The 27892-nt window shown below is 42.4% G+C and overlaps 1 protein-coding gene and 1 long non-coding RNA gene across 3 annotated transcripts in view; one reads left to right on the plus strand and one right to left on the minus strand.

The window, feature by feature from the left end:
- The window catches only part of GRPR (gastrin releasing peptide receptor), a 33139-nt gene extending 13803 nt beyond the window's left edge, over positions 1–19336 (plus strand). Inside the window, exons 2-4 of one of the 2 annotated variants that reach the window (XM_047075943.1) lie at positions 13763–14114; positions 15723–16102; positions 18443–19336. In XM_047075943.1, coding sequence (XP_046931899.1) covers positions 13763–14114; positions 15723–16102; positions 18443–18446 — 736 coding nt within the window. In that variant the 3' untranslated portion in view covers positions 18447–19336. Of the gene's footprint in view, positions 1–13762; positions 14115–15722 lie in introns of both variants that reach the window. The other variant, XM_047075942.1, reaches the window with a different exon arrangement.
- Positions 3024–26722, minus strand: LOC124509378 (uncharacterized). The gene is made up of 3 exons (XR_006961433.1): positions 26547–26722; positions 5224–5431; positions 3024–5131 (listed from the first exon to the last, which is right to left on the minus strand). It is a non-coding gene; the product is annotated as an uncharacterized LOC124509378 (long non-coding RNA).
- Between the last annotated feature and the right edge of the window lie 1170 nt (positions 26723–27892).

A 27892-nucleotide genomic window follows, 5' to 3' on the forward strand; every position in this document is an offset into this window, starting at 1 on the left:
CTCTCTCTCTCTCTCTCTCTCTCTCCCCTCCCCCCGCCCCCGCTCCTCCCCTGCTCACGTGCTCTATCAAAATAAATAAATAAACTTTATAAATAAAATGTAAAAAGTATGCTTAGCTCATGGACCGTATGAAAACAAGCAAGCAGAGGGACAGATGTGGGCAGTAGATCCTTAGTTTGCTGTCCCTGACGTAGAAGTGTGTGGGTGTTTGCTGAGGCAGTCACTCAGCAGTGGGTGTTTACTATTTTTTTTTACTTGAGTAGAGTTGGCACACAATGTTACCTTAGTTTCAGGTGTACAGCTTACTGATTTGACAAGTTTAAACATCATGCTGTGTTCACCACAAGTACAGCTACCCTCTGTCCCATTACGTCACTATTACAATATCAAAGCAGGACCTAGGGGAATCCATGACCCCTGTCCAGTCAGCCAGGACAGATTTCCAAGGGGATTTAATCAAGACAATATAATAAGAATCAGACAGCTGTGTGGTGCTTTAAAGTATGAGGCATTGTCATATGCACATTTGCTTTCAGATAAAAAATTGATCAAGATATGTGGTCAAACCAACCACATATCTTTAAGATATGTGTCTTTTCCAGTGTGCCCTGGGTCCTCTGTGATACTAACAGTTGTGTAAATGAAGAAAATGAGAGAGTTTAAAATCAAGGCTGAGCTGGATTCCAACTCACATGGATAGTGGGCATGGGGGCAGAGGCTTCCCGCTGCTCACGGGGGAGTAAAGATGTGACCAGGCTCTGCTCGTCTCCCTACCTCCTCCGAATGTTTCACCGTCGCGCCTGGTGCTGCCTCCTCTAAGGTCTTTTCATGTAAGCAAGTGACTTCATGTTAAGCAAGTCCCTTTAAAAGTATTCAAAAGGGGAATTGTGCTCAGGGAGAATCATCTCCTCAGTACCTCCAGCAACTCTTCTGGGCTTGAAATGGTTAGAGAAATAGGAAGTGTTTGGGCCATAAGAGATCTCTTGGGAAAAGGCTGTTAGCACTTTTCTACTAAAATGTTTAACTGAAAAAAGTCATTCAAATGAACTGTCTAGACCACCTTCCTTGATGATATCTTTGCTGACTCAAAGCAAACTTTTTCAGTTGATTCTTAAGATGCCCCCAAAGTTGCATGGTGACAAACTTACAAATTTTTCTTCCCTCCTTCCGTCCCTCCCCCCTCCTTTTGCCTTCCTTCCTTCTGCTTGTTGTGGAAAAATATACATAAAATTTACTACTTTGATCATTTTGAAGTGTACAGTTCTGTGACATTAAGTACATTCACATGGTAGTGTGACCTTCACCACCATCCATCCCCAGAATTTGTTTCATCTTCCCAATCTGGAACTCCCTACCTATTAAACAGCAACTGTCCTCCCTCCCTCCCTTCCTTCTTTCTTTCATTGTATTTTTTTCTCTTTCTTTTAATTTTTGAAGGTCACATTTAGTGGAGCACTATTCATAGTGAAGACAAATTCAAAAGCATTGAATTTGAAAAGATGTCTGAGGGGCACCTGGGTGGCTCAGTCAGTAAGCTTCTGACTTCAGCTCCGGTCATGATCTCACGGTTTGTGAGTTCGAGCCCTGCATTGGACTCTGCACTGACAGCTCAGAGCCTGGAGTCTGCTTTGGATTCTGTGTCTCCCTCTCTCTCTGCCCTTCCCCCACTCACACTCTGTCTCTCTCTCAAAATAAAATAAACATTAAAAAAATTTTTTGGAAAGATGTCTGAGTTTGAGCCCTGGCTCTTCTAATTGTCAACTGTGTGACTTTGGGCAAATCACTCTATAGGTCTCAGTTTTCTGATCTGTAAAATGGGGATAAGGGTATTTACTTTTAAGATATCATATAGGACTATTGTAACTTTTGAAATGGTGAAATGAAATAATGTGTTGGCTTCTTTTTGAAATGTTAGAATTCCTAGTCAAAAGAGTGAATGTAATTAGCATGACTGTTATTTAAAGTTCATAAGGTTGCTGAGAGGATGTTGTTGAAATCTCAACCAGTTGATAATCAGTGGACAGTCCTTTCTTTTCATGAAATGCAGTAGCCTTTCATTTTGATAGTGCTTCTGGTTTTCAAAGTGCTTTTGAAACACCTCATTTAGCCCCTCCTTACAGCGAGCAAGGTTGATATCATTAATTCCATTTCACAGATGAAGTAAACAGAGATCTGAAAATCTCATAGTTTAAGATCTGGACTCAGGACCTCTGTTCAAACCCTGGCTCTGTCACTTGGTAGCTGTGTCGCCTCAGGTGACTTACTTCACTTTTTGTGCCTCAGTTTCTCCACCTGTAAGTAGAGGATGACAGCAGTAGTACCTACTTCCTTACACTGATATAAGAGATTCAGAAAGTTAATCCACGATAAGTGTTCAGAGCTATACCCCGAACATAGTGCTGTATAAGTTTTTCTTAAATAAAAATAACATTAAAGAAAAGGAAACTGAGAACGCTATGCAAAAATAGCTAATTATCAAAGTGGATGTAGAATGCAGGGCTCCCAGTCTCCATCCCGTCCCTCTCTCTCTCTGTGGTGGGCTCCTTCACCACACGGGTATAACTCTCTAACACTGCCAGGATCAACCTTCTGGGCCAGGGGACCCAATAAGCTACAAAGCTGAGTCAACATTTCACCATGTACAAAGCCTCTCACAAAAGGTTATTTAAATATAGTGCTGTTAAATTTTTATAATTAGACACAATGACTCATGTGCCATGATGGTATTTTTGAGCTTTAATAATTCTTATTTAAAAAAAAAAGAGGGGTGCCTGGGTGGCTCGGTTGGTTAAGTGTCTGACTCTTCATTTCGGCTCAGATCATGATCTCATAGTTCCTGAATCTGAGCCCCACATCAGGCTCTGTGCTGACAGCACAGAGCCTGCTTGGGATCTTCTCTTCCTCTCTCTGTTCCTCCCCCACTTGTGCTCTCTCTCTCTCTCTCTTTCTCAAAATAAATAAACAATACAAAATTTTTTTCATTAAAAATTTTTTTTAATTTTTTAAATTCTATTTTTATCTCCAGTAATTTGAAGTATATTTAAAAACTAATGTCCCTGATATTTCATTTTTTGTATATGTGCTTGAGAAACTGACAGGACCGAGAGAAGAATTTACACATCGGTCACTATTGGTGGCATACCCATATCCCTTGCACTCCCTGGAGGTCACTTACACAGCTGGGTTGGCTGTTTCTCTCTGAGTGAGAGTGATATCTGGCCATGGGAAGGTTTGGGGCAGGGGGAGCACTCCAGAGTTAACACTAGAAGACCATCCTCAACCAGAGAGGGATGGGAATCAATGGGAAACACAGCTTCCTCACCCCTTGGTGGCACAGTTCTGGAATGTGCTCACCAGTCTCTCAAGGGGTCCCCATCAGGCCTGTGCTCCAGTTGCCCGGAGTGGTACTCGTTATTGGCTTTCATTCCCTCCCTGTCCCACTTCCCTATTCCCTCCCTGTGCTTCCTGGGATCCCCTCCCAAACTACTTGCGCCTAAATCCCCGTCTCAGGGTCTGTTTGGGGGTGAATGACAATTTAGGAAGACAATTTATTACCCTGAGTCTACTTTACCTTCTACCCTAGAGCATGGGTGATTTTTCTCTGGCTTTGTGATTTTTCCCCACTCTCTGCTCTCTTTTGTGTTAGTAGAGTAAATGCAGGTTATGTCTAACTACAGCTTGCAAGTGAGATTTATAAACATTCTTCAAACTTTTTGGCTCATAAATTGCTGAAAAAGTCTAACAAGTTAGAAGTATATGTTCTTCCATCCATAACATTTTTGAGGAATGGCCTCCGAACAACTTGTGCCAGGATGTTTGCACACCTACTGAAATCTAACTGGGTTACTGCTCCTTGGTCAGTTTAAACATATCCACTGGCAACTGTAATATTTCATCCTGCTTCCACCCCTTCTGACGGATTCCCTTACAGGATTAGCCCTGAGCTTCGGAATTGGTCATCCTGCTGAAACCCGCTTTGGGCCCAAGGGTCAATAGTTGCCCAGCTGCTTCTGCTAGAGAAGTCCAATAATTGTCTGCTTCTCTCTTTCATTTTATACTTCAGCTTCTCCATCCGCCATATGCCAACAGTACCTGCCCTTCCGAACCTTTCCCACGACAGCGCCTCTTCCCCAGCCTAGTGCCAGCCTCTGGATTGTAGAGCTTCCCTGACGCCGTTTTCAGCTTGGTTCCAAAGTCTCATTCGGATGGCCTCTTTAGGCCCTGAGGTCTCTGAGTTTATGAGAGAGCTCGGACCTCACTCTAGGCGCCGGCCACAGGGAATGTCAGGGTGTGTATACGGCAGTGAAAGAGTCCCGAGATTCAGTGTAACAGACTCAAGGAAGAAAGGACTTTTGTGCCTGTCTGGAAACACGGTGCTTTCACCATGGACGGAGTAGGTAGGGAACAGACATTCTAATCATTTCTTTGCTTTTCTCCCTTAATTTCAATGCCAGCAAAAAGGAGAAGAATTTGCTACCCCAAAATGTGCCTCTTTGGCATGAGGATTATTTTAGGCAGATTATTTAAGAAACAGCAGGCACAGGACAAGCTCTGAAAACCCTAATCAAAGTTATCCTTTTGGTAAGAGACATTTCCATTTATAAGGGAAATCTCCATCTGTAAGGGTGTCTCTGTCTTTGTACCAGGGAGAGGATGACTCTAAATCTCTAGGAGCTCCTATCTCCTATGGAGAAGGCCAAGATTTAGATCTACAGGACAATCTTACTCTTGTTTACTATACTTTTCCTGGTTAAACTCCCATACCTGTCCCCCCATCTTCCTTTGCCTTTAACTGGAAATGGTATTTAAGATGGAGGCTTGGGTCATTTGGGGGAGTTACTCCATTTTCCTGGGCCTCTCCTATGGGTATAGGAAGTATATAGGATATTAAACTTCTATTTGTTTTTCTCCTAGTAAATTGTCTTTTGTTATGGGGGAGTGGGTGGGTCTCGGCCAAGAACCTAGAACAGCAGGGAGAAAATTATTTTTCCTCCTCTACACCAGAAAGCCCAGGCTGCCTGGTCAACCACAGGATCATCATGATAGGAAGAAGCCTGCGTGGGCTCAAATCTTGTCTCCAATGCTTGGCACTAATGGCCTTGGAACAGTTACTTTGCCTCAGTTTCTTCACCTGTAAAAGAACAATAATATTAGTACCTACTATAGAGAATTGTTATGAAGATAAAACAGTGATAATTTAAACAAAGCTCATAACATAGTTACCTGATCCATAGTAAGTCTCCCACAAGTTTTAGCTACTGTTGTTGTTAACAGAATCAATCTAATTGAAACCCAGGTACACAATAGTCTTCCTCTTCAATCTGTTGCAAGAAAGAACTTCCCACATGGTAGTTGCAAAGTAAGCCTTTGAAGAAGTAAATAGAAGTGTGGCTGCCTGCAGCCCTTGCCCCTCCAGTGGCTCCTCCATCTGCTGGAGGAATAAACAAAACTTGTTTATTGGAATAAACAAAAGAGATCCTTCTTTCTACAATCAGAGGTCGGACTTTCCATGCGGGGAAAGTGATCGCATTGACGTCAAGCCAAACTACAGAGGGAATGACTGCTATGCACGCCCCTCCCCAAAGCAGGGTTTGCTCTCAGGGAGACCATATGTGCCTACAGGGAAAGAACACAATAGAGGGGGAATTGCAGTTCACAAACTTCAGGGCTTTACTCAGAGATGGACCTGTGTGGATCCACGATCTGTGTCTTGATCTGTCTCTGAAGAAAATGAGAAAAAGAAAAAGTATGACTACACTTTATAATATGGATCATGACCCTCTGCCTTCACCTGAGTTTAAAGCTCGCTTCCTCCCAGGGCAAGGAGAGAAGTCTCAGCTGCTGACTCTTACAAAACTCCCTGAAACATTTGCTAAATTTTCCGGAAAGTATCTTATTGGATAACGGACCACAAAGTGGGGTTCATGCCCTCTAGGAGAGGTGCAACCTGATCTAACAGGTAAGGAGGAAAGCTTCAAAACTTATATTTATATTGATTTTTTATTTAAAAGAAAAGATGAACTAAATATAGGTAATATGTAGTGTCCAAACTGAGGCTCACTCTCTCCCCGAGTCCACATCAGAGGATCCCTTATCACGTGCAGCTCGGGTGGCAGGAGAACAGGTCCCACCATATAGAAGGCTCAACAATGGCACCCTATTCTTCCCTGCACTTTCAGGTTTCGGAGAGGTTTGGCAGATTGCTGTGTATTTTGTTTTGTTTTGTTTTTTTGTATGATCTAGTTTTAATTAAACTAACCTCCCCAAATGGACAAGTGACCTAAAAATATTCCTACAGAACAAAACAGAGCAAAACAAAACCCCACAGATTATAGATGATACTAAAATTGCAAGCCCAAGAGAATATGAATATAACAAAAAAGACAATTCCCTCATTCCTAGTATAGGCACTAATCAGACATGACACATTCAGTCACATTATAATTATAATAAAGTTGTTCTGATGACAAAAGGGCTTATAGTCAATAAAATATATAACACGTTGTTTTAAAATTGTTATTTTACTCTTTTATCTTTTTTAAAATTCTGTATTTTAGCATGTTTTCTCCCTTATTTATGAACTTCTGTATAATACCCACCCACATTCAACAATTAGCATTCCCTAGACATTGTTCTTGCTCTCCAGTGTGAGACATACACATATTTGTTTGTTTTGTTTTATTTTGTTGAATTCTGGAAAGTAAGGTACGAATATCCTGACCTTTCACTCCTATTTCGGTGTGTTTCCTAAGAACACGGACACTCTTCTGCACAACCCCAATTCCATTATCACACCTACTGAAATTAACAATAATTCATTAATAGAATCTAATATGTAATCATATTTCCCACATTTTCCAAAAAAAATGTAATTTATTACCTTTTTAAAAAAAATCCAGGATCAAATTACGGTATATACATTGCATTGGGTTGTTATATTTTGTTTTTCTGGTGTCGTTGAGATATAATTGACACATAACATTGTATAAGTTTAAGAGGCATAACATAATGATTTGCTGTATGTATATATTGTGAAAAGGATTACTTATTATACCTCTTTAATCTCCTTTGAGGTATAACAATAACTCCCCTATATTCTTCTAAAAAATGATGTGGACTGTTTTGATGACTCTAAGCCAGTTATCTTGTAGAATGTGCCAGAATTGGATTTGTCTGATTGTTTCTTCATATACAGATTCAGATTAAAAATTTGGAGCAAGACAACTGTATTGGCAATGTTGTGTTTATCCCATTGCATTATATCAGGAGGCACATGATCTCAGATGGTCCCATTATTGGTGATGCTAAATTAAATCAGGGCCAAATTATGAATTTCATGGGCCCTTGGTATTTTTACCTTTATAGGACCCTTTCTCCGCAAAAAAAAAAATATTAAGAATTCTATTTTATAATTATTTCAGCATAAAGATAAATATAATCCAAGATGCATTGTATTCATTTTTTTTCTTCTGGTTTTTAAAAGAAATTAAAACACTTTTCTAAAATCCTACAAGTATCATGGGCCCTAGACCTTGTGCCTACTTGGACTATCAGAGAAGCTCACTCTGGATTTGACCACTTGGTTAAAGGGGTGACTTTTGGAGCTCCCCAACATAAAGGTACATTTTCCTCTTTGCAGGTAGATAGTAGTCTATAGGGAGACTCTTTGAGACTATGTGAACATCCTATTCCCCTAAAACCTCTTCCTCAGCAGTTTAATCACTTTTGCCAGAATCATTGAAGGTTGTGGTTATGATCTTCTTTTAAGGGATGAGAATATTGAAGTGCAAAGAGCCCATGATTTGTCCAAGACCGTAAATCTAGTTGGTAGAATCACCATTAGGAAGCCCTGCTCCCAAGTCCACATTAGAGCCCAGAGAAGACTGGAGTATATTAAGAAGGAGTGAAAAGAGCATTGGAGTTATTTGGCCTGGAGAGAAGAACAGGAAAGAATAACTATAATCTGTTACACACTTAAAGATAATGGCTGGATGGGCACCAAGGATCAGCAAGTTCTCCATTTGCAAAAATGCTCAAAGAGAGAGAAGATTCCATGACTCTGGATTATAGTCATTTTACAAGTCAGCTAATAATTGCCTCACATTTCTTCAGAAAAGTCCCTGGTGTTATTCTCAGGAGAAAATAGAACCAATGTTTAATACTCTTGTCAAATCTGATTAGGTATTAGGATTCTAATTTAAATGCTGCCGATGTGCCAATTACCTAGAGACCGTTTAATTACTTTAGTTTTCTCTTCACCTCAGTCCGCCACAGGTAGTGTGCATCAGGAGAGTTGAAAATAGTGTTGTTCAACAACTCCTACAGACCTCAATAGGTAATTACAAATGAAGGCTGAAATGCTGGGTCCCTAAAAATAAACAAAGTGCCCATATTTGAACAAAAGACATACTTTTCTGTGGGCAAAGGTTTCCAACCTGGATGTGGGAGCTGGCTACTTCTACTTGCCAAAAATCTCTTTGAGACATTACTCTCATTCCACAGAATGTTTTTGACCTTTCCAATGTTTGCATAGGAAAGATGGTGCACAGATGTTTTCAGGAGTGGGAAGCAATTGTCTTGAGGCCCATGGTATCAGGAGTGAATCTGTCAGTCTGTGGAAGAATGAATTTTACTAAGTATGTAAAAGTGAATCTACTCTCATTTTTGAGAAGTTGGAAATAAGAGACACACCTGCAAGACACATATTATTATCAATTAATTAGCAAGTATGCACTGAGCCTCTGCTTTGAAGTAAGTGGCATGCAGAACAAGGGACCTGGAACATTTTTAGTGACACGGAAGGAAGAGAAGAGAAAAAGATGTTCTAACCTCAGGACATTTATTAGAAAGTCAGGTAGAAAAGACATACCCACGGAAAGCTAGCAAACAATTCAAGATGGTGCATAGCAAGCATTATGTGAAAGGAATCAATAATCCTGTCATGAAATTAGACAGGTTAGGAGAAAGAACAGGAATCATGGAAGCCTAGATTGGGCAGCAAAATCTTTATCAAGATGATACTTATCAACTGGAATTTGAAAGGACAGGATTCAGATGTATGGAGACTCTGGGATTGGGCAGAAAGAAAGGAGGAAGGCAGGAAAGCAGTGGAGACTTTAGGAACAGACCACGGACTAGTCTATCTCTTGGGTACAATTAAAGTTGACAGCTCATTCTCTCAGAGGGCAGCAAGTAGGGGGTGATGTATGCGAAACGATACTGGAAATAAATCTGATGATAACTTTTTTTTTTTAATTTTTGTTTATGTTTATTCCTCTTTGAAAGACAGAGACAGAGCACAAGCAGGGGTGGGATGGAGAAAGAGGGGGACAAAGATTCTGAAACAGGCTCCAGGCTCTGAGCTGTCAGCACAGAGCCCGACGTGGGGCTCGAACTCACAAACTGCGAGATCATGACCTGAGCCTAAGTCGGACGCTCAACCCCCTGAGCCACCCAGGCGCCCCGATGATAACTTTAAATGTCCGTCATGTCTAACTGTTCTAGATAAGGCTCTTTTGTTGACAAAGAACAGAAGCCACTCAGACTAACTCAGGTGAAAAGGGAATGGGAGAATTGTAAGATTGTAACAGGAGACCTCTCGTACATTCCAAAGCAGTTCATGTGCCAGAAACCAAGGACCCTCTGTTTGACTTAGGGCCACATCATCTCAGCTTCTGCTTTTATGTCTGGCTCTTTCTTTCTCTTTCAGTCTACCTATGCTGCTCGTTCATCTTGCACACGGTTAAAATATGCCCAATCCCTTCCCTGGCATCAAAATCTTTTATTTCCAGCATCTGTTATTGACTACATGACTACATCCTCTCATTTTTTTCAGTTTAAATGCTCAAGAGAAAGAGAGGCTCTTTAGTAGCTGGACAGGCAGTTCACTGGCTGCTTTAGATTAAGTAGCCACCCCAGTCCAACCAGCCATCACTCCTAAACAAGAACCCCCCCCCACCCCCCGTGGTGTCTCCTGTCTAAACCAGAATAAGAAATAGACTGATATGTTCCATGTTCTAGAAAACCATTAGACTTCCAGGGAACATTTGGTGTGTTCCAGACGCATTAGGGAAACCTCTGCTGTTTCTCTGCTTCTAAGAAGGATTTACCCAAAGCTTTCTTCTAAAAGAGCTGTGACACCCTGAAAGGAGTTGGTCCTCAATTGAATGCTGATTCCACCACCTCTAACAGTGAACTTCGGTTTGTCCCCTGTAGAATGAGGAAAATAGCACCTATCTGTTGTCTGGAATGTAAGTGAGATAATGTAGATGGTATTCTCTGCTTGGCACATAGCAAGAGCTTAGTAAATGGGATTTCTTTAATTACTGTGATAATTTATGAATATTCTAAAACTGAAAATTGTTTGCAGTGCATTTTTACTTATTTAAAAAAAATGTTTTTAGGTTTATTTATTTATTTTGAGAGAGACAGAGACAGTGTGAATCAGAGAGGGGCAGAGAGAGAGGGAGACCGAGAATCCCAAGCAGGCTCCAGGCTCCATGCTGCCCGCACAGAGCCCTACGCAGGGCTTGAACTCACAAAACCATGAGATCATGACCTGAGCTAAAACCAACTGAGCCACCCAGGCACCCCTTTACTTATTTTTTCCCCCTGATAATGATTTATTTTTTCTACCTGGATACAAGAACTCTTTTTATAACCTTGAAGTTTATAAATTTGCCACAGTATATCTCAGTGTGGAGCTTTCTTTTTTCTTTTTTTAATATAATTTATTGTCAAATTGGCTAACATACAGCATATGCAGTGTGCTCCTGGTTTTGGGGGTAGATTCCTGTGATTCATCGCTTACATACAACACCCAGTGCTCATTGCAACAAGTGCCCTTCTCAATGCCCATCACCCATTTTCCCCTCTCCCCCACCCCCCATTAGCCCTCAGTTTGTTCTATGTATTTAAGAGTCTCTTATGGTTTGCCTCCCTCCCTCTCTGTAACTATTTTTTCCCCTTCCCTTCCCCCATGGTCTTCTGTTAAGTCCCTTTACTTGTTTTTTAATTGTACAAGTGAAATATGAACGTATCTGAATATTTAAAAGCAATTCCTCGACATTATAGTATTTCACTGTAAATATACTCATGGTAAATATTTTAAGGCATGTTTTTAATAAATACAGTCTTTTTAAAACCACAGAACTGCAATGCCATTATTGCACCCAGTATATTAAAAATAACTCCTTAATATCACCAGTACTAAATCTGAATGATTTTCTGATTTGATTTTCCTCAATAGTCTCAAAAATATCTTTTTATGGTTGTTTGGTTTGAATCAAAATCTAAAAGGAGTCTACACTTTGCACTGAATTGATATGTATGACACATCTCAGTAGGTCTATAACCATTTTCCCTCCATTTTTTAAAACTTTTTTCTCCCTCCTTTTTTATGCCATATATTTGTTGAAAAAAAAAGAATGGAGTCATTCCTACAGAATTTTCCAATTCAGGATTGGACTGTATCTTCATGGCATCATTTAGCAGATTCTTTTATCTTCATATTTCCTGAAAACTGGTACATAGATCTAGAAGCTTATTTAGATTTAGATTCAAACAATTTTTTTTGGCAAAACTATAAAAGTAATGCTTTTATACTATCTTTTATGTTTAAAAGTTATGAATTTGAAATAGCAGCTCAACAGTTCCCGTGGCATTTTGTACTTAGGAGTACAAGATTCTCAAGAGGGAAGGAGGTAAGCCATTCACTCTGTTTTCTGCCTCATGCAGGAGTGAATCAGCTTCACTTCACTTGGAGTAACTTAGATTACGAGTTTATCTCTAATTGATTTATTAGAGATATCTTTGGCTAGAGATGTTCATGTACCTTTAAAGATATTAATTCCTTACCTACATACTAGGAATAAAAGTGTTTGAGATGAACAGTAACTAGAGAAAGTGCCAGAAGAAAACTGAACTTCCTTTGAAGTTTTTATGTTAGTGTGTTGTTTACAATGAACTAATTTATGGATGGAAAAGCAAACCCAGGTACACTAAAGTGGGGCTATAGTATTGTTCTAGAATGCTGAGGATGTCCATTAAGTAAGAGCCCTCTATTTTCTACCTGAGCTGGGAAGAGAGAGCTAGATAAAGAAATAGAGAATGATAAAAATAATTGCTTCTATGCTGGATAAAGCTGTTTGGAGATTGTGACTTAGGTCCACAGCAATAATGAACTTGCAAACACCTGATCGCCTATATTACATGTGCCATTCCCCTAGTCAGGGGCAATTAGACAACCATGGGCCTCTCTGAGCCCAGAGTACATGCCAGGTTCTTTTTCTCAAACTCACCTCTTAATAACTCACTCCCCTTTCCCTGGAGGGAGGCAGAAAGTGAATGAGGAATCGGGGTGCAGCAAAGAGTGGTAACCCAATGGGAGCTTAATCAACATGGAAGCAAGTGGAAATAAGTGTTTCCCCCATCACCGAAGTCTATCATATAATAGAGTATCAGTGGTAGAACCAGTTTTAACACAGCATTTTCAGCAATGAACTCCCTCACATTTAGTTGGTCCCACTTCACATCAACTTCCACACTATAGCAGCTCATGTGCTAGGTGTTGTGTTGTATGGGGAGTTGTGGCAGATATTGAGTTGCTCTGCTCAGACCTCCCTTGAACAAAAGATTCACTACTCAGCTGCAGGGACAGTAGTTATCTGATAGCCTGTGGCTGTCAGTCCCTTCAGGGTCCACTTCAGCTTTCAAGCTATGGTCATGCTCTTCGTGGACAGTTCCCACCCAGTGACTATACCAGAGAGTAACTGAGGTCACACTCCTTTTGGGTGGCCCCAGCCCATGACTAGGCAAGGTGGTGATACAAGAGCCTGGCAATTTCTACCCAAGACAGGACTTCTCCACTGGACAATCTTTGGTACCATTAGGCTGGCATAGGGTGACCAGCTGTCACGGTTTGCTGGGACTGAGAGATTTCCTAGGATGTAGGATGTTCAATGCTAAAGCTGGGAAATTTCCAGACAAATTAGGATGGTTGGTCACTTTCACTGGTGTAGACCTTGTCAGGTCTGCATTGGGGTCTGACAGCTACCCTCCATCTAATCTTGCTTCCTTCCCTTTTGCCTTTCACAGGTAAGACTCCCCACTAAACCTCTTATCCTTCTGGTTTCCTCTCAATGTCTGCTTCCCAGAGCATTCAGCCCAAGTCCGGGGCACATATAGCACAGAAACCAGGAGGAACCTAAATACTGCAAGAGGGCAGGGGAAAGATTAATTTGACACTTACAGGGATGCTTCTGGTATAACATTTTCAGTGGGCTATTTGTTCTGCACCCTTTGAAAAAGAGAAGAGGCATATGTAAATACTCAATGACTTCAGGTTCCCTGAACTGCACTCGAATACTCAAAATGAAGGCTTTGCCAAAAAAGGACTCAAACTCCTTGTCCCCGTGTCCTTCTTTAAACATGCCTGCTATTAATTTCTGTGAGTTAAGAAAAATGAAAGGAGTTTCAGCTTTTCTGAGAAGTGTTCTTAAAATCAAGAGAGATTGTGGGTGAAGAAACAAGAACACATCCTTCAGAGCCAGGACTAGGATAAGGAAAGCAACGTGCTCAGGGTATAACATTTAGGGAGGCACTCACTGTCATGGTAGTATGAGTTCAGAGTCAGCACTTGCATGAACCTGAGCGTGAGCGCTTCCTTAAATATTGCACCCAGTTGCCTGGCTTGCCCCATCCTTGGGGCATCCATAATAATATTAGCCAACTTACACAGAACATTCCATCTTTCCTGCCCCAGGTACAAAGCCATCGTCCGGCCGATGGATATCCAGGCCTCTCATGCTCTGATGAAGATCTGCCTCAAAGCTGCATTGATCTGGGTTATCTCCATGCTTCTGGCAATCCCGGAGGCTGTGTTTTCTGATCTACATCCCTTTCATGAGGAAAGCACCAACCAGACCTTCATTAGCTGTGCTCCGTACCCACATTCTAATGAGCTGCACCCCAAAATTCACTCCATGGCTTCCTTCCTGGTCTTCTACATCATCCCACTGTCGATTATCTCTGTCTACTACTACTTCATTGCTAAAAATCTGATCCAGAGCGCTTACAATCTGCCTGTGGAAGGGAATATACATGTCAAGAAGCAGGTAGGTGCTGAGGATTGATTCGTTTCCTCCTTAAGGATCTGATCCCTTTTGGGCTCCACTGACAAGCACACCTGATTCTGCAATTAGAGGAGGTGGGTGATCTGCGGCCAGATGGTAAATGGAAACTCCTAGCCACAGAAGCCCAGGTTTTCAGGTGTTTTTTATAATCTTGTTCTCTTATTAAAGACCTAAGCTAGGGAGGTATTGAGAATCTGGAAGATTTGAAGTATGGGTTTCCTCTTGAGGAATATCTGAAGAAGTGTTGTTGGTAACAAAATAAAGTGTTAAGGCCCATAGAGATGTGACTTCTTTAAATTCCAATCACATTGTTTGGATAGGAAGAGTGTCACCACATGGGGACAAAGCAGAGGGAGCGGGGAAAAAGGAGCTGGTTGAAGAAAAAGAAGTCGTTGGACTAAGATAGGCTCACATTGATTTGGGTTCTTATCCAGACTTCAATGACTTAACTCACTTTCTCTGAGCCTCAGTTCCCTTACCCATGATACAGGGTGATAACCCACATATTGTAAGGCTGGAAGATTAAAAGACAGAGCATATATATGACCTAGAGTGCCCAGAATGCAGAATGCCCTCCACATGTGTTAGATTCCCTTCCCTGTCCCCCATAATCCTACAGAATTTCAGATTTGAGGTATGAATAGTAGAAACCAGGGACTCTGGCTTTACCCTCTTTGTCAGTTCTTGCTTTCTAGTCCAAATGTAGATCTTGTGGCATTTATGATGCAAAAGCAGAAAGACTCCCCATCCATTTAAATGTACCGCTGACTCGGTGGCTTCACCCTTTAAAGTGTTGTTGTTGTTGTTGTTGTTGTTGTTGTTTTGCCTCAATTATGAGGAGAGAGTGGCAGTTCTCAGTGAAACCGTCTCCATATTTGAAAGGCCTCTCAATAGTGAACATCCATTGTACCTCTGGTTCTTTAATGAGAACGACGTTTCCCCCTGCAGTGGTACCAGAGGGTGTTGGGAGCAAACGATCCTCAGCCCACTTTGTCTAAGAGCCTCCCTATATTAGTATAGCCCAAAAATAAGTTGAGACTAAAAATAATAATAATAGGAAGTTATTTTGATTTGGCCAATGAGGAAGAACAAAGCTGGCTGCTCTTTTGAGCATCAGGGGGAATAAGAAATTATTAACTGTGGAGCCCAGAAAGACATGAAGTCATATGGCCGATAAACGGCACCAGAGCTCTCTGGAGGAAAAAGAGGTCACTTACTAGAATTTCATTGAGCAATCCATTCAAGCATGTAATCAACTTTGTTTAAAGATCTGTTCTCAGTGGCACGTTCTAACTATATTCTACCTCATGGATTTCTGCTTCCTGGCTTTTTCATGTCTGTGTTTCTGACTCCCCCCTCCCCACACACACCCTTTTTCCATCTGTTTCTGTTGCTTTTCTCCCATTTTATTGGATTCTCTCTTGTCCCCTTTCTCCCACTGAACGCTTTTTCTGTGGCTTTGTGAGCTCATCTATTCCCACAATTCTTTTTCCCTGTTTTTTTCTTTTCTCTGTCTGAATCTTTGTCGCTCTGCATCCATCCAACACTGTCCCTTGGTCCCTCTGGCTCTGTGCGTGACTCTCTCCTTAGATCGAATCCCGGAAGCGCCTCGCCAAGACAGTGCTGGTGTTTGTGGGCCTCTTTGCCTTCTGCTGGCTCCCCAATCACATCATCTACCTGTACCGCTCCTACCACTACTCGGAGGTGGACACCTCCATGCTCCACTTCATCACCAGCATCTGTGCCCGCCTCCTGGCCTTCACCAACTCCTGTGTGAACCCTTTTGCCCTCTACCTGCTGAGCAAGAGTTTCAGGAAACAATTCAACACCCAGCTCCTCTGTTGCCGCCCTGGCCTGTTGACCCGCTCTCACAGCACCGGCAGAAGTACCACCTGCATGACCTCCTTCAAGAGTACCAACCCCTCTGTGGCCACCTTCAGCCTCATCAACGGAAACATCTGTCATGAAGGGTATGTTTAGGCTGATCCTTGACCCTGTCCCCCTAGGGGCCCCTAGTTGTGCTTTATGGCTAGGAAAGAACCCTCACACCTGTTGTTGTCTCTGTACCCTCCAAAGACCCTTTGGAAGGCTCATGACTGGTATAGACAGGTTGCAGAGAGGCCCAAATGGATTGCTCTTACGTTTGAAAGGCCCGTCAAGATTTGTATTTTCCATTTCAACTTGTGAATGCTTCTTCTGATGTAGAGCAAACTTTCCGTATTTTAGAAAAGGGAACAAATAAGAAAGTATTATTTTAAGCATCAAGCCCTGATATACAGTTATGGCCAATTAAGTCACAGAAACTACATGAACAAATAGATTTATATAGCAGAAAAATTATACGTTAAATGTCCACTTTGTGAAAGACTTCACCTTGTCATTTCTTTAAGCAGAAACTAGTGCTTTAAAAATATGATTTGAGTGATTTTTCAGGAACCTTTATGATCACAAACCAAGGAACTGTTTTTTTACACTTGTAACCTGAAAGTCAGCCCTATGAAAAATTCCCATGTATGATGGACCATCCCCAAATTGATAACACTGGAAGCCAGTTTAGGACGAATCCCTGAGTGTTGATTATTTTTAAAAGATGTTACTGGGGACACAGGAGAAACACTCGACACATCATTTTAAGGCAAAAACACAGCCAGACACATAGACACGTATACAAAGATCCACATGAGGCTGTGGATTGGTATCTCGTGCTCTGAATTCTAACTCAATGGAGATTCTTTTTGCTGTTACCCCATTTCAATCATCCATGGTACACTCCTACCACAGAAGAGAAATCCTTTTGGGGGAAAACTGATCTTGCTCGCAATTCATCATTTATAAGTGCATAAAGTATAGTATTTATTTTTGGTATACAGGTTTTCAGCCAAACATATTTACTTAGATTTGGCTCTTCGCTCCAGTGAAGCAGTTAGTTCATATGAAAGAAAAAAAAAAAAGATCACACCTGAGTGGAAAGAGAAACATGTTTACGTTTAACATATGCTTACCTAAAGTCTGTGAGAGGAAATGAATAAAATTTCAGTAATATATATTTCTGGTTGAATATGCATAAATAATTTGCAGGGGGCTTAGCATTAAGAATGGATTATAAAACAGCCACAGGTTCATTAACTTTCTATGTAAGAGGAGTATTTATGAAACAGCCCACGTGCAGAAAAGAACTGGACTGAAATATTTTTATTTTCCTGAGTAAAGAGACTTGACTATCCTACTTTAGAAGCCCTGAATCAAGTTTTTCTTGACTCCATGATAGGCCAATTCTGCTGGACTGCAAACACGTTAACCCACTTTCAGATAAGTCCAAATTCCGCAAATGTGCCATAATATGTATCGCTTACATCTGAAGACGATTTTCATTCCGGTTTTCTCTGTCCAAGCGAGAAAGAACCGTTGGCTCTCTTTCCCACATGGCACGTACTGAAAGATTTTCATCTCTTGTTACAAGGAAGTACTCACCGTCTGCAGAGCTCGAGAAGTTAGGACCCAGACGGTTGTGAACATCTGTGTTTACAGTTGTATTAGCTGGAGTGAGACCTCTTCACTTCCTTCCGTGAGCCGCATGCCCTTCTGTACTGTTCCTACCTGCTCTCCTGGGAGCCCATAATGACACTGGACAGTTTGAAGAGCAAGTGTAGCAGAAAGAATGAAGATTTTTAGCCGGTCATCCCAGCTTAGTCTCTAGCTATGTAAGCTTGGCTATCAACCCTTCTCTAGACTCATTTTCTCATCTCTAGAATGAGAGGACAGTGCTAAGATCCCTCTCTTGCTGAAATCCTCTGAGTCCTGTCATTGCTTCCAGTTTGGTTTCTAAAGCATTTGTACAGCCAGCCTGCTCACAGGTGCCCCACTTCTGTTACCTTTGCAACAACTCGTCTGGGGAAGTCCTTCAACCAACATCCTACACTCATGTTCATGTTAGTGGAATGGAAGGAGACTAGTCTATTGCTTTCAGGGGCTCCCTGGAATAATTCGTATGAATGGTGTCCCATTAGCTTGTTATGCTGTGGGATTAAAGCTGAAAAACACATAAGAAAACATATTGCTCAATCTCCTCATTATACGAAGGGTACTTTCCCTACTCACCTCTGACCTCCATGCACCTGTTATCTCCAACTACTGCTCCACAACTTTACCCTTGGGTTTCTTCAAAACTCTTGAGTATAAGTGACTTCGTACCTCGTTAGGGGCTACATTGTGTAGCATTCTGGGTACTTGTGTGACTTGTTCAAGCATCTCTGAACTACCTGCCTTCAAAGACATTTTGGGAGTAGGACTCATCTTAATGTCTCCTTCAGGTAACATCATGGCATGGATTTCAGGAGACTGAAATCTAGGTCCAGCTGTGTGTCCTGAGGCAAATCCTGTCACCTCTTTGAGACTTCTAAACAGAAGGGCTGTAGAAGGTGTGTGCCAGCCAACGGCCCAGGACTGGTAAAACTGGGAATCAACAGATGGACGGACGCGAACCTGCTTATTGGGACGGACTTACCCGGGCCCTTCTCCAGGGAAGTCAACTTCTTCTTCCACCTCAAGACCCTAAAATTCCGGTGAGAGAGACCCAAGCCCCCATGTGGTATCACCTCTCTGCTAGGGCAGAGTGTGGCAGGGGCTGGAGCTAAGACATTTCACGCCTGGCTTCCAAAGATAATCACGTTTAGCGCTTATGTCTTTGGTGAGGGGGGAAAAATCAATTTTTTCTGTGGAAAACCATCTGTGTTTATTCAATTGACAGACACTACCTTTCAATCTATCTTAAATTGAGCCTCCCTGAGGCAGGCAGCTCAACAGTGATAGATTAAGCAATAAACAAGGCAGCCTGCCCACCATCGGCCGCCGCTGGCAGGGAGGGCGCAGCTGCTGTTAGGAGTGATATTCCACAGCAAGATGGTCCTCCCTGCTTGGTGCAGGCGAGGCCCCTCCCTGTCGGTGATGATTCCCCATAAATGTGGATGGCTAAACCCCTTCTTCTGGCTGCCCTCACCCCCCCACTAACCCTGGCCTTCTGCCTCATTAACAAGCCCTCTTTCCCTCTTTGCCACACAAACAATTTGGTTTCATCTTGAAGAATGGAGAAGTGGGGAAGGATGGTAAATACACAGTTTAGAGGCTGCTTCAGATGAACCCGAGCTCAGCTTGTTATGAAAAGGCTCACTGAACAGAAATAAATGAACTTGTCCAAAGGACACATGCACATTGAAGTTGTAAAATCTTTGTTTATGCCAAAAGTAGCAGTTGGTTATTGGTTTCAGAGTCAATGCATGTACCAAATGTCTTCTGGTAAGAGAGATGAGCTTTGCTTGGGAACTACGAGTTGAATGACATCCTCAACCTGTGGACTAAAAGGTGGCTAAGTCACTTTCCTGAAAGCTAGATAGGAATGATCGCCCTGGAAACCTGACCACGTGAGAAGTGAGTGAATAGTACACACTTCTGTGGAGGTGAGATGCGAGAGAGGCCGACTTTCTGGACATTTCCGCCCTTCACATCCAGGCCCCGAAGCAGCTGTTGTTAGAGAGTGCCATTGCTAACCCTGGCTTGCTGGGAGGAATGGGGCACATTTTGCACATTTGTCTATGTTTGGCTGCGTTTTCATAAAACAGATGAACAGCTGAAAACAAGACATTATTCTATTCACTCTCCTGGGTCCAGGCTTTGTGTGAGCTATTCAAAGAAACCAAGCCCTAGTTTATCCTGTATGTGATGGTCATTCCTCTCAGCACCCACCTTGACAAACCTCCAGCAGCCCTCCACCCCCAACACAAACACAACAACTTTAATATCCAGCAACCTCTTACCATAATTTTGGCCTTCAAAGACACCCTTCCTTTAGGTAGGGGCCAAGCGTGAACTCCAGCTCAATATATCCAGAGCAATCAACAAATCACAGAGAACAGACTTTTCTTTTGTGAGACCACATTAGAAATGCACTCAGTGGAATTTATCTAATTTTTTAAAAAGTTTAACAGCCCCTGGGTTCAAATATTATGTGTCCACGATTAATTCATATGGTTCAGTGAACTCTGATTTCATTTATACTCATGGACGTTCCCAGTTTACGGGATAGTCTGTGCCTGCAAAGTGAGTCTGTTTAACTTGGCCCAAGGCAGGGAATGATGCCATTGTTGGTTGCACCAGGGAGGCATATTAGCCAGAACAGCATTCCATGTCACACGGAAGTGGAAGCCTAAGATAAGAAGGGACGGGATCATGGGGAGCAAAACCACAAGTCATAGATCACACATTTGTGTGAAACCTTAGTGGAGTTCTATGACTCTAGAAGTGCTGGAAGGGGGCACCTGGGTCGCTCAGTTAAGCGTCCGACTTTTGATTTCAGCTCAGGTCATGATCTCATGGTTTGTGAGTTTGAACCCCGTGTTGGGCCCTGCACTGACAGTGTGGCACCTACTTGGGGTTCTGTCTCTCCCAATCTCTCTGCCCTTCCCCCTCAAAATAAATAAACTTAAAAAAATGTTATTAGAAGTGCTGGAAAGGAAGGTGCTCGATTTCACCAAGCAGCAATGATGTGCCAAATGCAGTGCTGCGCACATTTCTATTCTTCCTCACAAGCACCTTGACAAGTATTCGGATGATGAAGCTGAAGCTCAGGGAGATCACTTCACCATCCCGAGGTCACACGCCACAGTTGAATGGCAGAGTATTAATGTGGACCTGGATCCCTCTTAAGACAATCCTCCAGCAGCCCTCCACCCCCAACACAAACACAACTTTAATACCCAGCAATCTCTTACCATAACTTTGGCCTTCGAAGACACCCTTTCTTTAGGTAGGGGCCAAGCATGAATTCCAGCTCAATATATCCCATTCCACTGCTCAGCATTGCTTCCCAAATCCAGCCCCACGTGAGAAATTAAGTTCACAGTGACTGATAGATAATCCCATTCCCTACTCTAGCTTTTGTCCAAAGGCCTGAACCACTGATGAAGTCGAGGACTGTACACCAAGGGCATGGAAGATGTTTCTAAGCACCTAAGGACTCACTGCAGGCAGAGGCTGAAATGTAGCACAGAGTAGGTGGACAAGGAAGTCCCTTAGTTCACTTGCCCCCAGAGACACAATTCGGTGGCAAATGGAAGCCCTGGGAAGAATTTCCCACCTAGTTCTGTGACCGAGTGGAGAAAACCCTTGGCGAAGGGCCATATACAGAGGATCCAAGTGAGAACAGTCAATCCAGGCACCTTTCTGTGAAGTGGGATTCGTTGGAGAACAGGTATCAGGAAGGGGTGGAACCCTTCCCCCATCACCCCGCCTTCCCCCCTCCCCCAAAAAACCCAGTAAGACATGATAGCAGATGATTTCCCTGAGCCTGGAGACCCAGGCTACGTGAATAGCCTTTAACAGAAAAATGTCTCCTGGACTAAAATCCGAGTTCAGGTATGGACTTAGTGCCCTGTTACAAACCCAGAAACCACTGTCTGCCCATTCAGAGCTCACATTCTGGAAGATAAGATTATTTCTCTTTTGTTCCCTAAATTTAAAATTCAGTCCCAGAGCCATAGAATGACATGGAAGGACTTACATAATTTTATGGTCTTTCAAAAGGATCATTTTAATGGGACAGTAAAACTTCACACATTCAACACCTCATTAATTCCTAGACGAGTTTGAAAATTTTGGTATAACTCGAGATTTCAGTGTGCAAGGTACACATATAATTTGGGACTGTTTTGAATCCAAATTTTTCATCAATTTGCTTCAGTTTTAGCTAGTGCTATTGACATATTGATATTGATAATGAATAACATTAAGAAAGTAAAATTGATTTTAAAAACAATTTTTTCCCCTCTGTAATCTGGCCTTGACTGATTCAAACATAACCTTTCTTGCATCCAAGTTGGCAGAGTTTGAGGTAATAAAATTTGTTGAAAGGGTTGATTCGGTGAGTTGTAAAAATACATGGCACAAACTTCTTTATGTCATTTTCTGTTTTTAAATATTAGACTTATATTTTGTAAATTATAATTGTACTTGTTACTATTAACTGTAAATATTTATTGTATCAAAAATGTGCTCTGTGTTAAAGAAGTCAGAACAAATTCCAGGTGTGGTACTTAGTATAAATAATGTCATGGCTTGGCTTTGCCCAGACTCCTTAGACTAATGAATTATTTATAAGAAATTCACAATATTAATATGAATGATTCAGGTCCTTTTAAATGTGCAAACTGTGTGACCATGTAAAATTCTGTGAAGTGTGCTCATTGATTGTATTCTTATTTTTCAAGAAATGTTTCCAATGCTTCTATTACATTGTACATGGTCTGCATGACATTAACTCAAAGTCAGTACAGTAAGCCGAATATTTAAGTCATAGAATGTAAGAAATGTGTTTTATTTCTTAATACAATAAAGCATAATTTATGAAATGGACACATGCATGTAGTCAATGTTCAGTAAAAAGAAAGCTGTTGCATGGATGTAGTGTATGGCCATATGCCCCACAGTTGTTCAATTCTGGAACCATCTATGTCAGAATCACCCAGGCTGCTGGCTGCAAAATGCAGGTTCTCCAATTTCCAATTGACTCAGAACATCTGGGGATTTGGCCTAAAAATCTGCATTTTAAAACAAGCTCCCCATGTGATTCCTCAGAACACAGGGGTTTCGTTTCATTAAACTTTTAAAAGATGTATTTAACTTTTGAATAAGGAAGCTTTTCCCATGAGTCAAAATCGAAAGCATAAGAAAGGCATTCAGGAGCGCCTGGGTGGCTCAGTCGGTTAAGCTACCCATTCTTGATTTCGGCTCAGGTCATGATCCCATGGGTCGTGGGATCAAACCCGGCGTCCATCTCTGTGCTGACAGCGTGGAGCCTGCTTAGGATTCTCTCCCTCTCTCTCTGGCCCTGCCCTGATCATGTGCATGTGCTCGCTCTCGCTCTCTCTCTTAAAATAAATAAATAAACTTTTTTAAAAAAAAGGCATTCAGTGAAAAGTCACTATACTACCTCAGAGTTCTCAGCATTCATCACCACTTCCTCCAGTGAGTGACCATCGCTGTTAGATTCTTACATGTACATGCTTCTGGACATTTCTTATGCACTGGCAAATAAATACGAATGTGTGTTTTCCTGCAGTCCACCAGCATTTTACAGATATGGTAGCATATTATATGCATTGCTTTGCCCCTTGCTTGCTTCACTACACGCTATATCTTGGAGATCTGTCCATATCATTATAAAAAATTCTTCTTCACTCTTTCTTATACCTGCATAGTACTTTATTTATTCAGTCCCCCACAGATGAACATTTAGGTGGTTTCCAGTGTTTTGCTATTATGAATCATGTTGCAATGAATAACATATATAATCTCATACATGAGCAAGTGTTGCTGTTGGAAAACATCTTAAATGTGGAATTGCAGACCATATACTTTTATAATTTGACAGCTATTGCCAATTGTTCTCTTTAGGGCTTAAATACCAAAGTTTGAGAGTTTCTGCTTTCTGGGGTAACCCTAGCCATCAGAGACCAGGAAAGCACCGAAGAAATAACACATTTGGTCACAAACAGGAGCCGTCTAAGCTCCCCGCACTCCAGATGAGAAGAGGCAACCAAGCATGCCTTTCAGATACAGTGAACAAATTCTTTGAGAGGCACACAGACAGCCATGCCAAGGAGGCCCCAGAGTGTGGGGTTGTATATGAGCACTACCATGGGGTTACCTTGGGAGAAGGTTCTCTGGTCTCAGTATATCTCACCACGTCCCCTGCCATGCACCCCAGCCCTGTGATGTATGGCATGTAGAGCCCACCATTAGACTGCAAATGCTCTCTCAAAGTGTCAATGCTTTAAATAGCTAAAAGTGGTGATTCCTAATTGTGCATCTCTAGTTCTCCTGGATTAGATGGGAAGATGAGCAGACTAAAATCTCTGAGACACCCAGGGTATAAAAATCCAATTGACATGTAAGGTTGGTCTGTGTTAATTGCTGAGAGCTCTACCCAAAGCCCGGGTGAATTTGCCTATCAGAAACTCTAAACTCTGGGGTGCCTGGGTGGCTCAGTCAGTTGATTGTCCGACTTCGGCTCAGGTCATGATCTCACAGTTTGTGGGTTCAAGCTCCGCATCAGGCTCTATGCTGACTGCTTGCTCAGAGCCTGGAGCCTGCTTCAGATTCTGTCTCCTTCTCTCTCTGCCCCTCCCCCACTCACACTTTGTCTCACTCTGTTTCTCAAAAATAAATAAAATGTAAAAAAAAAAAAAAGTAAAAAAAAAAAAAAAGAAACTCTAAACTCTTTGCAAGCATGCTGCCTACCACATCAGAAAAAGAAGTTTCATTGATACGTAGATTGTAATATTGAGAATTTAATAATCTCCTTTGAGTCTTGGATTATTGAAGTTGAAAGATACCCCAGAGAGTGCCCAGACACAACCCCACATCTCACAAATGAGGAAGTTAAAGGAAAGTGTTGTGATTTGGGTTTCCACATGGTCGTGAGACATTAGAAAAATGAAAACAATTGGCTTGGAGATGATGTGGATGAGGAGAGGTTCAGCAGACCCTTTTGCTAGAGGGCAGGTAAATCTGTGCAGGGACATCTTGTAACACATCAGGCAGAGAACCTTCCTGTTCACTGGGTGCAACATTGATAAACATTGGCTTCTGATACAAGAGATAATGGGTAACATCTTACCAAGAAAGCAGGCATCCCTTGAATATGGACTGGACTGTGTTCAATATTATAAAAGTGAATTTTAAAGGCACATCTCCCCCTACTTCCCAGAACTGAGATCAGTGAAGTCAAGCATTTTGCTCCAGGTCACCTGTCAACTTTGACGCATACCCAGTGTGTTTCTCAGGGTCCCTTCCCACCTCCTATGACAGCCCAGTGCTCCTCAGTGCCTCTCAGAGGGACCGGACTAGCTCTGACTCACCAAAGGGCTATTTGCTAGAACAGCCTATGTTCGTGGGTTCACTCTTGGGGAGCTTTCCAGGATATTACTACTTAAAGTATGGTCTGTGGACCAGCAATGTTGACATCACCTGGTCAAAAGTGCAGGGTCTTGGGCCCTGCCTTAGACCTTCTGCATTAGAATCTTAACAGATCCCCAAGGGAATCCTATGATATTAAATTTGTGACCACTGACAAAGGACGCCATTTACTGTGAAGAAATCCATAGTGGGCCTGATACTTTTTGCTATGCCATCTGGTGGCGTCTACACATTTCCCCCAACCTTCTTGCTTGAGAGTCTTGGAATCTCTTTTCTCATGGGGCCTATGTTTACCACCTTGGTCACTGGGACCTAAATTCTGTCTATACAGAGTGGCCAGATACCCCAGTGTCCCGTCTCTGCTCTCCAGGGACTGGGAGTAGATGAGTTCATGACATCAGTCTTGCGGGCCTAGAATCATCGTAGAACTCACCACACAGTTGATTATTTTTCCTTTCTTGTGGTACACTCGTGAGCTCAACCAACAGTGGCTGTTATCTGTTGTACTTACATCATGCCTTGCCCAGAAAGACTAATTTTACCTGACAGTAATTAATGGGACATGCCATGCTCCCCAAATTCCTATGAATTTGTCCAAAAAAACCTTTTGTTTTTTTTTTTTTTGTCCAAACTGTTGGACAAAACTTTCTTAAACTTCTGCCAAAAAAAAAAAAAAAAAAAATGGTGTCTGCTTGTCGCTTAGTGATTTAAAAAAAAAAAAAAAAACCCGAAAACTATATGCCCATTAACCCACCTCAAAGAAGGTACTGGGTTTCTGATTAGATGTTCTAATTTTTTGTAAGTCAGAAGAGTGTACCTACCCTCTCAGAAGCAGAATCCAGACTTCAGGCAAAAACTTCTTTGCTCGATTTAAAGCCGGAAGGTGTGCTTTGCTTAGATTAATGAAAAAGGCTGGGGCGCCTGGGAGGCTCAGTCGGTTAAGCGTCCGACTTTGGCTCAGGTCATGATCTCACGGTTTGTGGGTTCAAGCCCTGCACTGGGCTCTGTGCTGACAGTGGGGAACCTGCTTGGGATTCTCTCTCTCTTCCTTTCTCTCTCTCTCTTTCTCAAAATAAATAAATAAACTTAAAACAAACAAACAAACAAACAAAGGAAAACATCTCACAAGCCAAGGGTGAAAACTTCTTAGGTCCTACCTGAATTCTGTGAAGAGAGCAAAGGGGCATCAACTCCCCCCCGGTCTCTAGCTCCCACGGGGTCTTGAAATTTCTGCTTTGTTGCGCATTTTAAGAGAACATAGAAAAGAGGTCATTCCAAATTGTGCAGGTGCCTAATAATAAAAGCCAGCCCCACTTAGATGCTAACTGGTTCTTTATCTTCAAAACCAAAATTGCTCTCTCCCAATATGCTTCACCTCTTTGTGTGTCCCCTTTGCCTTCGAAGGGTGGTCAAAATTCTCCCATTTGTCTAAACTCAAAACCTTACCATCACCTCTGGCTCCATCCTTTCAGCATCACCCACATCCAGCTGGACCTCAGCGTCTGCAAGTGTCCCTCTAAAATGTTTCAGGTACGGGCGCCCTGCTGGGCTCAGTCGGTTAGGTTAAGCATCCGACTCTTGATTTCTGCGCAGGTCATGATCTCACGGGTCGTGGTGAAGTCAGGCTCAGGTCATGACCTCAGAGCCTTCTTGAGATTCTCTCTCTCGAAATAAGTAAGTAAATAAACTTTAAAATAAAGTAAAATGTTTCAGGTATGAGAATCCATCTCCCAAAGGCAATGTTTACCCAGTGAAACACGACTTTCTCCCCCACAGGAAATCAGCGGCGAGTCTGAGGACCCAAGTGTCGCCCTGCAGCCTCAGCTTCTCCTCCAGGACCCCGTAATTCTCCATGATCCAGAAACTAAAGCGTTAAGCCTCCAGAGCAGAGGCCTCCTGGGCCAGATAGCGGACCCCATTCTGACGGTTGCCGCCCACGTCCTGCCCAAGTTGTTACCATTTCCGTCGTCACCGCTGCATCTGCCGAGCCACGCGTCACTGCCCTAGATAAGACATGCTCCTTGTGTTGCTAAACTCCTACAAATAGTCCCTAACAGGCTCTTATTTTTAGTTATTCCTCACATTTCCTTTAGATTATGCTTCCCTGTGTACCCGTCTGAGCGTGTTGCTCTCATGCCCACATTCTCTTACTGGTTTTTTTTTTCCTATGACAAAACCCAATTTTCCCAGCCTGGATGTCAACTCCCTACTTCCTAAGCTTATGTCCCACTGACTGCCCCTTCCCCCTGCACCTAGACAGATTGTCCATTCACACCTTGCTCCTAAGTTTCCCTGACACCTTTTGGGCTCAGTGTTTCTTACCCTGAGCTGTCCTTAGAAACACCTGGGGAGCTTTAAAAACTCCTGACGGCCAGGCCCGGCCACAGAACAACTGAGTCAGAATCTCTGAGAGGGGAGAACCAGGCATCCCTATTCGAAGCTCTCCAAGTGACTGCAATGAGCCGACAAGGTTGAAGGCCACCTCACCTGAAATGTCCTCTTGTACGTCGGCTGGCCTGAAACCTACCCAACCCTCACAGTTCAGCTCCAGTGTCCTCTCTCCATGAAGCCGTCCTGCTCTCCTGTGCTCAAGCAGCACTTTCTGCACGGGTCCTAGCTTTTCTCATAAACTGCCTTGAAATATATTTACTTGTGTGAATACTAGACTCTCCCACTAGATCAGGGATTGACAAACACTTTCTGTAAAGGGCCAAGTAGTAAGTATTTTAGGCATCGTGGGACAGACAGTCTGTGTCAAGACTACCCAACTGTTGTTGTAGCATAAAAGCAGC

This window comes from Lynx rufus, unplaced genomic scaffold, assembly GCF_022079265.1.
Source record: "Lynx rufus isolate CCGP_SWC_20201006 ecotype Redwood Valley unplaced genomic scaffold, mLynRuf1.p SCAF_14, whole genome shotgun sequence".
NCBI classification, from domain to species: Eukaryota; Metazoa; Chordata; class Mammalia; order Carnivora; family Felidae; genus Lynx; species Lynx rufus.